General features: G+C 39.6%; 1 protein-coding gene across 8 annotated transcripts in view; it reads left to right on the plus strand.

Moving 5' to 3' along the window:
* RBM33 (RNA binding motif protein 33) overlaps positions 1–12,684 on the plus strand; it is a 137,001-nt gene that overhangs the window by 99,018 nt on the left and 25,299 nt on the right. For all 8 annotated transcript variants that reach the window (XM_055115555.2, XM_008969425.5, XM_003816348.6 and 5 more), the window contains one exon: positions 1,463–2,104. In XM_055115555.2, coding sequence (XP_054971530.1) covers positions 1,463–2,104 — 642 coding nt within the window. The remainder of the gene's footprint in view (positions 1–1,462; positions 2,105–12,684) is intronic.

Below are 12,684 nucleotides of genomic sequence, written 5' to 3' on the forward strand. Positions count from 1 at the left end.
ACCTGTAGGTCACCGTAGTATAAATGGAATGTCTTGATTTATTTTCTTTTAATTTTCTCTCTCTATATAAAGGGGACCAGGATTATATATATTTTTTTACTTTTTAGAAGAAAGATCTTCTATTTGTTTTGCTTAGCTAAGTGTGACTTATTTTCGTATGTTCACCCCTCTTGATGATGATATAATAAAGGGTGAATCTGCTTATTTGGAAGTCTTTTCAAGTATTTCAGTTGCTGTTCTGAACATGCTTTAACTCTTTCTTGACTGCATGGGAAGAAATTCCGATGACTAGCAATTATTCCTGTGTTTTGAGGCAGTGGCCCCTTGGGTCCTGTGAATATGTCCCCAGCCGTCTGCTTCCCCGATGCCCATGTCCCTTGTGTCCACTATCCCCCTGGACGTCACGTCTTGCTCTGTATGCCTACCCTTGTAAACAGCCTCTCACCCACCTTCATTTTTGCAGTTTGAAATCTGCCCTAGATGTGATATTAGAGAACAGAGGTGGTCGGAATTGCTTCCAGGTCGACAAGTAATCCCTGAGTGAGGGCTGGCACCGGGCACTCAAGCTCCAGGGCACCAGCCGACTCCTCAGCTGTGCTTTTGTCTTAAGTTCCTAATTCTTAAGGTTTATTTAGGGAAAGTAAGATGGTGAAATAGCTGAATTCTAGATAGATTAAATCCTGTTACATTATTTTACACGGGGTCTGTGGATATGGATGATTTTTAAAGAATATTATTACAATTCTTTAAAAATGCTTAACTTTTTATACATTTTCCCTATTGGATGCTTTTTATTGAAAGTTACTGGAGTTTTTCAAAGATTTTTTTGTATGGACTTGAAGAATGGTTTGGAACTTGGAATATTAAAGGCGTTCCTTATATACCATTAATATTCCAATACTGCAATTGGCAACATTTTGATTCTGAGGAGAGTGCATGAGTTCAAGGTCAGAGAGATTGACTTGTGCTGTTCATTATAACCAATTATTCTGTGACAAATGAGTTTGAGATCAGGCTGAAAATTCTGCACGAAAAATCAATAGTTCTAATCAGAGCCTTTCAGGTCATTTACACCCCACCTTTTGTTGGTTTGTCAGAGAAGAGCCAGATAAAACCTGTGTGACAGCAGGCCTCCCTACTGCTGCCATTCCTGTTTGAAACATATTTTGATATCTTAAATGAATAGTTTAATTGGTTTCAAACTTGTAAATGAGTGGAAATTTACATTATTTCATTTTTAATATTCTGATAAGATTTTCCAAATTAGCTTTAGCTGTGTGGCTTTTTTTCCCCCTCCCCAGAGGAAGGAGTTATACTTAAAGTCTTCAAACAGATTTTGAGTGACTTCTTTCAGATACTGAATTAAAGGACTTGTGGTAACTGTGTTCTTGTAATTTGTTGAAATAGACTATGGGCACCTTGCCTGTATAGCAAAGTAAACCGTGTATGTTTTCCATTTTAGTTTCCTGATGAAGATGAGGAAACAAGGTTATATCGCTTAAAGATAGAAGAACAGAAACGCCTAAGAGAAGAAATCCTGAAACAGAAGGAGTTACGGCGGCAGCAGCAGGCTGGTGCCAGGAAGAAGGAGCTGCTGGAGAGACTCGCGCAGCAACAGCAGCAGCTGTACGCTCCCCCACCCCCAGCAGAGCAGGAAGAGCAGGCACTGTCACCATCACCCACCAATGGTAACCCACTGTTGCCCTTTCCAGGTGCACAGGTCAGACAAAATGTGAAGAACAGACTTCTTGTTAAAAACCAGGATGTCAGTATTTCAAACGTTCAGCCCAAAACATCCAATTTTGTACCATCCAGTGCCAACATGCAGTATCAAGGACAACAGATGAAAGCACTGAAACATTTGAGACAGACCAGAACAGTTCCTCAAAGTCAGACTCAGCCGCTGCATAAAGTGCTCCCGATCAAACCTGCAGATGTGGAGGAGCCAGCTGTCCCCCAGACTCCTCGGGTGGCGTCCATCCAGGGCCGGCCCCAGGACACAAAGCCTGGCGTGAAAAGGACTGTCACGCACAGGACAAACAGTGGTGGTGGAGACGGGCCCCACATCAGCTCCAAGGTCAGGGTGATTAAGCTGTCAGGTGGGGTAAGTTGACAAGTTTTATGAGAGCCTCTTTGAGTCTGTGTATCACATAGAATGTCCTCATTTGCAGAGAATGTTTTTGAAGAAAGAATTAAAAGTTACCTCTGTTATAGTCTTGTAACCAATCTCTACCTACTTGAAGTTGGTATAAGAATTGCCGCTTGACGACGGGCATACATTCTGAGAAATGTGTTGTTAGGCGATTTTGTCATTGTCTGAACGTGCTAGAATGTACTTCCATACACAGACGGTACAGCCTGCTGCACACCTAGGCTATATGGTACAGCCTGTTGCTCCCTGGCCACAAGCCTGTGCAGCATGTTACTGTGCTGAATACTATAGGCAGTTGTCACACAATGATGAGTAGTTGTGTGTCGAAATGTATCTGAGTGAAGGTACAGTAAAAATACAGTGTCATAACCTCATGGGACCACCTTTGCAGGTGTCGCCCATCTGAGCAGAATGTTATGTGGCACATGCTTCAGTTTTCTCTTTTGAGTCTTAATGAAAGGCCAGTGTGACAATCCCTAAATTAGATATCACTCAGTTTTAGCTTCTTATTGTAGATAATTTGTGATAAAATCATTACGTTTGTTTTGGGAATAAATTTTCCTTTACACAAATCATTTGTGGTGTATAGCTTTAGACTCAGTGAGCAGCTGTGGGACAGTGGGAGTGGTGGGCAGTGCAGGTGTGTGTCTAATTTGAATCAGCTTTGTCCCAGACTACTGGACTACTGCTTGTTTTCTGTTTTCAGTTTGCCCCATTAAAAAAAAAAAAAGCGTCATCGAATTGAGAATTGAAGCCCTGTATGCTCTTCCCACATGCTTTCAGAAGTGGAGCATGCCTCATTTCTTTCTCTTGCTTTTCATCATTGTCCATATCAGGTCATTTTCAGTCAGGCACAGGAAGTGCAGTTTTCCACTGTAGTTTGGATAGGTTCAGTACTCTAAAATAAAACCAGTCACTGCAGATAGATTTCCATTGCAGAAGATTCTTCCATAAAGAAGTGATCTGTAGAACACTTGCTTCTTTATCCCACCATATAGTCTTATTAGTTGTGGTAAGTAGCTCTCATCTGTTGTTTTCATGAAAATGAATTCTATAACAAATACTATGGTCTCTGTAATTGCTCTGCCCTATAACAGTGCTATTCATTGTATGCAATTTATATTATAAACTGAGGAAGAAAGTAGGAAAGTTGTAAACATAGGCTTCTAGAGTAAACCAGCTAGCAACGATTGCTTTAAAAGACACAAAAAATATATACAGTAAAAAAAGAAAATAACTTATCTCTTTTAGTCCATTTCAGGACGGTAGGACATGTGATCATGTGAAGGAGAACGTTACTTCGTCTCCTTGCTTGTGCTTAAGAATAACTCATTTTGTTAGTTGGTTAATTAGCTGAGATTTAGTGCTTTTATTTCTAGGTTTGTAGAACAAAACTTTGACTTTTTCATGTGCTATAAGAAAATCTTTATAAAATACTGTGATTAGAAGTTCCATATGTAGACTATCCAGTAGGATGCATAATTTTATCTGAATCTGTTTTCTCACATCTATTCATTGTAATTAGAAATGTTGAGAAGAATGGTGTTACATAAAATTGTTTTCATATTATATGAATTTGTTACCTTTAGGTGAGAACTCAAGCACTCAGTTTCTTCAGTGTTTATGGCCCTTTTGCTTTTGACCTTGTTTTTAAGTGTACTGTGTTAATCAGTGTCTCATTCTTTTACTTGTGTTACAGACTTTTTTTAAGATGAGATGTTGGCCATTGTTGGGAATTAGGCCTTTTCCCATAGCAACCAGAACTGGTGCTGTTTGTTACAATGGCCGATGTACAGGGCTGCATGTACTCTGCACTGGCAGGCTGGGAAGTGAAGGGTCCAGTTTCTACCATCAAAGAGCAGCTTTTACACTCATAAACAGCTTTCCTTTAAAAGAATTTTATCTACATGAATTTTTACTCTTTTTCTCCAATGGAAAAAATTTATATCAGACCTAATTCCAAAATCATGCTAATTTTACAATAAATAGGAAAAACAAAGGAATTTTTCATGAAAATAGCTGTCAAACCAGTACTTTGGAACAGCTCTTTATCTTTTACTTCTTAAGTGTTAACTAGCCCACATGTTCGTATCTTAGGGTTTACTCAGTCCCCTCCAATAGCACATTGGCACTTTTGACCTAGCAGGGAAGATGTCTTGTTCGTATTTCTCTGAACCAGAACAAATAGTATTTGCCTAATGGCATTGTTTTTTGTTTTTTTGTGGGTGAGGACTATTTTTAAGAGAACATATTCCTAATGGTGGTTAATTGCAAATTGTGCTTATTTCAGACAGTGCAAAAAGGAAGCATTTATTTTGGCTTGTGTTTCTGTTCCTGGCTGCTGGAGAGGCATTCTCTGCATATGGGGGCTGTGATCTTAATGCTCAGGGATGTTTTCTGCCTATGAAAATCTTAAGGAGCCGAGGGCTGAGCAGGCCTTGGCTGACAGGAGCTTAGCATTTGGGGACGATTAACTTGTACATAGTACCTATACAGAATATTATTATATACATTTTAGTTTTATGATTACTTATTTAATAAAAAACATTTTATTGTTGGTTCGCATTTCCCATTTTTTCTAACCTATACTATATCCTAACCTAAATTACCTCCTTCCCTTTTTTCTAATTTAACTAGTGTAACTAAATCTAATGCATTTAATTCAATTATTCTTTGCATTCAGTAGTCTCCTATTCTTCACGGCTCTAGACAGGATAGCAAACTATCTTTGCATAGTGCCATTCAAGAACTTGTGCTCTGGTGGGTGATTGCAGTTGAAATATGTGTCCACAGGATTGTTCACATGTTTATGAAAGCACAGTTTTCTTGCCATTCTTACTATGATATACAATTTAATTAGGTTTCTGTGAGTGTACTCATGTCTGTGAGGCAATTGTGAATCAAATGGAGTTTTCTTCTATATTTTCCATATGTCATTACTTATAATGAAATAATTTATCGTTGGGTTTTATTAAACTGGGTTTTTTGAAAGGTGAGAGAGGCTGAGTCTTAAGACCATAGGTTTTTGTAGTCTGCCCTGTGGTTAATTGTATCGCCTTTCAGGTGATTTTCCTTGGTACTTATTGTAAGAGAATGTCTAGTCCTTTCTTGGTGGTCCTCTTTGTGGCTGCTGCTGCAGTATGCGTGTGCATAGGGAACATTTTCGAAAAGAGATGAGCAGCATGCTTCCTGGTATTGTTTCTTACACGATTGTGTTGACTAGGGTCAACGTCTTGGTTTAAAGCTTGAAAAGTGACTATGCAGATTCAAGGGCTATTGTTGGCATTGCGTTTTGCCATTGGCTGCTCTGAAATTTCTTGCTGTAGAGTATAGAGATTGGAGCCTTTCTCTAGGACTGAGAGCTCACCTGTGCACGCAGTCATGTGATGGGGTAAAACAGTGTGGCTTTGGGTGCAGAAAGACTCCTGTTTGAATAGTTGTCTGTTCTTTGGGACCCTGAACAATCATTTCATTTTTCTGAACTTTAATTTCCAGTCTGCAAGTGGGGTTAGTAAGTCTGCTGTGAGGCATCAGTAAATGAAAGCTTCTGGTACACAGAAGGCATTTCATAACTTCCCATTTTCTTTGTAGAATGCTTCTAAGGCCCCTTTTAGAAATAAATTATGTGATTTTTATGCCAGATAATAGTAGTGGCTATTATTTATTGAGTGTTTAGCATGTACTCACAACATCCTTCTGAGGCGAGTGCGTTGAATCTCAAAGAGGCTATGTAACCAGCCTAGGGCCGCCGCACACCTACTAGGTGGTAGAGCTGGGCTTCCACCTGTGGGTTAGTGCTGAATCTTACGCTCTTCACCCTTGTTTATGATAGTTGTCTATTTTATCTGCTGTGTTTTTCATGGTGTTATTTGTTTCTTGATTGGGGATAATATTCTACTGTTAGCAGTCCAGATTGATTCGGAAAATGCTTAATGGGGGCTCTTAGGATAATGATGATGATGATGATGATGGTTAGGTTTCATTTTGGTTGCCAGTGCAACAGACTGATAGTGACTGCCTGGAACAATAGGCTGAGAAGGATTTGATACATGAAAAAGCAGCCTGGTTGGTAAGTAGCCTCAGCTTTGAATATAGGCCTGGCGAGTGGCTGGGGTTCCATCATCCCGGTTCCAGAACCTGGGCCGCTGGCCCAGGAAAGGGAGTGCATATTGTGTCCTGGTTAAGAATAGCCATCACTTGCTACGTGCTGTGTGAATCTATCCTTGAACATTTCTGTGTGAATCAAATTAAGTCACATTTTGCATTTAAAACTTTGAAGGGAAATATTAGGGGAATTTGAAATGGAAAGAGATCTTTTGTTATGAGGCTAATCAATTTCTGTGTACGTGAATTTCCATTTTTTTTCCACTCATTTTACTGTCTGAATTTGCTAGGTGAGATTACAAAAGGAACAAATTAATGCTGCTTATAAGTAGTGTTAGCAGCAAATACTGCTAAAATTTTATGTGCCTTCCTGAGTATTAAGTAAATAGTTCATCTGTAGAATTATATTTCATGGAATGGTTCTCTTTTAATTACTTAGAATATAGAAATATTCTCCATTTGCCCATTTCTCAGAAAGCTATTTTTCAGTGTTTAAGAAACCAAAAGAACAACCTTGTTACATTATAATTTTGTTCATAACCTGTACATAATTCCCAGAAAAACAATTCAAGTAATAACAGCAAATATAAAATATAAAATATTTACTTAGTGTAAACTTACTATAGTCATCTAAAACCAGTCTGTGTGATTAAACACAGGAAAAAGGAATTAGAACAAACAAGTGCCAGGGGAAATTCTTTGCCTTAGGCGGTCAGTTTCTGTCTTCCTATTTAGGGAGAATGGTATAGTCTTTGAAGTGTTTGCATCTTGGTTTTCATTTTGCATCTCTGTAACCTTGGTTGCCTGGCCTCAATGAATCCCAGTTTCCTCATCAGTACAATGAGAACCAACTCTCCTCCCAGGATCCTTGTAAGGATTAAATGTCATAATCATGTAAAGTTAGTGGTACAGTGCTTGAGTATGTGATAATAACTCAATAAATGTTACCACCCTTTTAGTTGAAGGAAAAAGAAAATGGTTTTTTTTTTTTTTTGGAGTGGCTGTTTATATTGATCTTTAAGAAAATGAAAGCAAATACCAATTCAGCTGCTTTATTCTAATCAAGTTAATGAAAATTTTAAGAATTTGGCAGCAAATTAAGTAAACAGTCCTTTATTCTGTTGGCCACACAGAGAAATGGGAGCAGCACAGAATGCCCCCGCAGGAAAGCCAGCTGTCCAATTGTGATGCTCTTGTATTTTATTTTTAAAAGGCTGTCAAAATGCAGCATGCCGAAGGTCCCAGTTTATTTGTGGGATCATGCTTTTATGGCTTTGGACTGCATTTGTAAATTTCTTCCCTTCCTACCTTCTCAAAAGTTACTCCCACTTTTGGAATGATATGTATATACCTGATCCGTTTTGTGGAGCTTGGGGAGGTGGGAAAGGGAATGTTTTAATATAATTTTAGTTTTAAGAACAGTAGGAGAAACTCTCATACGTTCTTTATCAGATTCACCAGTTGTTTACATTTTGTCAAGTTTGCTTTATCCTGGTCTGTCTTTTTGTTCATTTGCATGCACAAAAACCTTCTTTCCCAAACCTTCGAGAGTAGGTTGGAGACATGGTGTGTTATGATTCAGCACACAGATACTCTCTTACAAAACCATATTTGTACATTATCAAAAATAAAAATTTTTGTGCACTGATACTATCATCTTATCCATAGTACATATTCAGATTTTATTCACTGGACCAATTATGTCCTCTGTAGCTAACCCCCACCTTTCAGGGTCCAGCCAGGATCATGCATTATATTCATAGTGTCCCCTAAATCTGCTGTTTCTTGCCCTTGACCTTTTGAAAGAGCAGAGGGAATGCCCTTTAATTTGGATTATTTTATGATTCATCCTGATCGGTTTCAGGTTGTCCATATTTGGCAGGAACACCCCAGAGGGGATATCGGGTCCTTCTTAGTGCGTTCAGTTGGGAGGTTTGTCCAATATTGACAAGATTAACTTTGATGGGGCGGCGGGTGGGTAAAAGTGATGTTTGCCAAGTCTCTCCTCTGTAATGTTACAGTTTTACCCTTTGTAACTAGTAAGTAATTTATAGGAAGATACTTTGAGACTATTGGGACTATGTAAATATCCCATTTCTGATCAAATTTTCACTATTGTTAGCAGGCACTGAAGTTTTTCTAATGCCAACACTCCTGTATTTGTTAGCTGTCATACTCCTGCTGTGATAATTTACACTTCTCCTTCATCTATTTGTTCATTTATTTATGTCAGTGTGGGTGTATGAATTGTTACTTTATGCAATGAACTGTCACTGTCATTATTTATGTTGATGTTAGAATTGTACCAGATTGACCAGTGAGAGCCCCTTTAAACTGGTTTCTGTGTCCTTTGATTTGTTGCCATTACTCTTGGAACATGTCCTCACTTTCTGGTGCAAGAAGATGTTCGAGCTCACCTTGTTCCTTCTCTGCATGGGCTCTGGAATTGGTCCTGCTGCTTGGAAGCTCCAGGTCCTTAGAGTGGAGATCTGGGGGCCAGTTGTGCCCACTGCTTTTGTCTGTCCTGTCTTCTGGGCCCGCTCAGCACATTTTTGATTCTTCTACAGTGAGTTGCAAAGAAAGGAAAATGGCTCATACAGATACTGCTTTTGTACTGTATTTTTTGAAATAGGTCATTGGTGGGAATTAGGAAGTAATTTTTGCTATTTTGATTTCATTTTTTGAATTATTGTAGTTGATAGTTCTAAGAATTAAACATTACTATTTAGATATTTAAAGTGAGTCCCTCATCCTCTATAAACCCAAACAAAAGATTGACAGTCATTATTTGCAAATTTTGTTGAGGTTCTAACCTAAGTGTTGGTACATGGAAAGGCATGAGACACAGCTGAGCACTGAGTTGAGAGCTGGGCAGAAACGTGCATCACATGCTTCTGAGGCCGCCCATCGCCCTGTGAGAACCCCTGGTCTAAGAACCCATGGAAATTCCTCAGCACTTCGGTTGGGGTTAGAATTTGCTACTGTCACTCCTGCTCCTTCTCTGGATGTGCCATGTTTCATGCCTCTGGCCCACTTATTACTTTGGATGCAGCTCAAGTGGGTCGTCTTCTGGGACACCTCCCTGGATGGCCGCTCCCACGCACACTGGTTCGTCCTTTCTTTGTTCCTCTTCTGCAGCCCGATCTTCTCATCTGACCGTGTGTTTTCAGAGCCGGCTCCTGATGTTACTGCTACTTACCTGAGTGGGGTTTTGGTCTTTTTTTGTGTGTCCAGGATGTAAGGCAGTTTCAGGTACATTATAAATGTTTAAGATATTTAAATACTACGTTAAAAATGGCAACATGGCTTGCACTCTCTTACTGAAATAGCAAAGGAGGAATTAGCAGTGTTCTTACCCCTTTCCCCAGTACTTCTGATGATAAAAGTAGTAGTTGTTTCTGTTGACATTTAGATGATACCAGTAAGTAAGCAAAATTTGGAAAAAGACAAAAAGCATGAATCATTACTAATTCTTCTGGGCATTATTTCCTGCAAAAATTTATTATTGCCTCCTGAAAGTCCTCCTTTCTTCATTTGCAAAATGGGATATTTCACATCCTGTTTTGCTGCTGTTTGAATTGTGTTAAGTGGCAAATCTGCAGTGGTAACTTGTTTGTGGTGAAGACCCATGCAAAGGCAGAGCCTCCACCTTGTGAGTGTCATTCAGGGGAACCCGCGTTTTTTAGCCTCTAAGGTCCCAGACAGGAGGATGCCGCTGTTCTGGTCGCTTGATTTCTGGCAGAAGGTGACTTCCTAGGATGATCTCTGGCAGCGCCTGGGAGTGGATGAGTAGCAGAGCTAAGGAGGAGCTGAGAGGGGCCAGATAGAAGCGACTCAGAAGTAGGGTTCCCAGTCTGAACTTGCCCATGAGAAGGGCAGAGCTGCAGGTGGATTTCCAACAGGACAGTTCTGGGAAGACTAGGCAGGAAGGGAGACTGAGTGTAAATGGCTTTTGACACAGAGGTGGGGGCCACGAGAGATGCACATTGAGGTGCTTGGGGCAGGGGAGGAGCGTGGAGGCGCTGGGCAGGCACCTCATGCCTGCCAAGTTGGCTGGGTGGAGTTTGACCTCATTTGTTTAAAGGTGCTAATGAGTGGTAAAATGGCCAACAGGCAAATAGCAGAAGAGTGAAAGAAAAATAGGGCATATAGAATCCTGATTAATCACTTATTTGATAAGATGTACAGTCTAGCATCTTCCTTTTGGAGGAGAAACAGTTGTGCATGAATACTTGTTTTTAAGAGCTTTGAAATGTCTTAGTGTGGGCAGAATTGATAATTTCCAAAGAGACTACTTTTTAAGCATTCTTAATCATGTGGCCTCTAAACATGGCAAGATAGGCCATTGGTCATTAGAGGACATAAATCATTTTGAACACATAAGAATTTCCATACTCATTAATTTATGATTTTTTTAGGGGTATGATGTTAGGGAGTAAAATTAGCAGGTGAATCAGAAATAATTCACCTTCAGTTAGGAATCAGGATTAGCTCACTCACCCACCCCAGCCAGAAGGGGAATCTGCTTTCTTCAATGTCTTAGGTAACTTCCCTCCCCTAACTTTCAACAGCCTACCCAGGTAGGATCCTGGTCACCTGTTCTGCAGAACTTGCTCAGTGCTACAGAGCAGGTCCTTTGGAGCCACTCTTCCAGGGCAGGGTGGAAGGGCCACTTTTCAGAGCCTGGGGCTGCACCCCTCTGTGAGGGACTGTGTGGCTGGAAGAGATAGACTTCACACCCTGCCTCATAAGCCACAGCATCTGGAGGTGCCTGGCTTACTTTAGTAATCCTTTACTTTTTAGACTGGTAGATTTGTGCTGTCAAAATTGGAGAATCCTGGGGTATGAGATCCCCTCAGAGGCTCAAGGCTTTGGTTTGTTCCTTCAAAGGTCAGCTAATCTTGCTTTTTAAAGATCTCCCCAGGCCTAGCTAATGTCAGAAAGGTAGACTGTTAGAGAGCAAGCACTTGAATAACTGTGCCACGTTCTCACCATACCGTACTAGAAAGTCAAATGCATGTGCTAAGAGAACCCTTTTCTTTCATGAAGCTTGGTAGTTAGGAGGTCTGTCCAACCTGGTCTCTCTAACCTTACGGATTTGGTTTTAATTCTGCCTGTGTAGACCTAGTTCCAGATAGGCAGTATTTTAGATGTAAGTGCTCCCCATGTTTTGCATGCTTACTATTTCATGAGGATAATTCATTGCAGAGAAGAAAGAGAATGTGAGCCTGTTTATTAATATTTTCTTTTACCCCCTCTTCTTTAATCCAGTAGTCTTCAGAGAAAAAAATGAGAAGCCCTAAATGTATTTATATTTAGAAACTTCGTACAGCATGCATATCATTTATTGTCCACATTTTGAGTGAGCTTTATAAAGATTACAGGGATAGGCCCAGCATTGTTGTAGTTAATAGAAACCTGTTCAGTGAGGTCTCTGGACTGTAAGATCAGCAACATTGGCGGTGACAGTGAAGTATGGCCTTATCGAAAGGAGAATTCATAAGAGGCTGCCCTGGGACACTACACCCCTGTCCTTCTGTGTGTCCTGACAATGTTATCTGTCCTCTCAGTATGGAGTATCAAATGTCTGTCATGAGTACAGAAATTAATTTAATGTCACCTGAAGACACGCAATTAATCTTTTAGAGGTTTTCATAATACCTTTACAGAAAGAGTTGCCAGTTTGGCGGATTTGGATTTTGGGGTTTAGAAGAAGATAAGGAAAATTAATTTTTCATCAGGGTTAATACAAGTTAGCAGGGCCACAAAGGCTGAGAAAAATGGTTGGGGAATTTGTCAAGTGTTGTCACTCTAGAATAATGCTGCTTAGCGTCTGATAGGTATAATCAAGAGTTGAGATTTCTATAGAGGGGGTTAATCAATTTGCTTGCTAGTGAATGCAAGTCAGTGATAGCACTTCTTCGTGGGGTTTAAGAGTGAAAATAAGATTTGATCTGTCAAATTGCAGGAAGCCCTGACAATATCAGTAGGTGTTTTTATCTATGCATTTAAACCATTTGTTATAAATAAATTTGTCCTGCTAATGTTGGGGGCTACAGACCTCTTTTTTTTTGTAATGATTAAGCTGATAAAAAGTATTCCCTAAGCTTACTTAATTCAAATAGTGCCTTTTATAAATATACAAAAAAAACTAGTCTAAAAAGCGATTTTTATAGCATTAAAACATAATCATTTGTGGGAAAAAAATGTTTCTGGTTTGACCAGAGATGACAAAACTTCTTTTCTCTCTCATGTGCTTTGGAGGAAGTAGAAGATATTTAAAATGCTGTCTGAACCTTGTGTTGTTTGAAGAGTTAAAAAGCGAACACCACCCTGGGAAAATTCAGTTTCAAAGCAAACATACTTTTTATGAATAGAATGTATAGTCTGTCACCCACATACAACACTTATATGCGGATGTTAAGATA

Source organism: Pan paniscus, chromosome 6 (assembly GCF_029289425.2).
Source record: "Pan paniscus chromosome 6, NHGRI_mPanPan1-v2.0_pri, whole genome shotgun sequence".
NCBI lineage: Eukaryota > Metazoa > Chordata > Mammalia > Primates > Hominidae > Pan > Pan paniscus.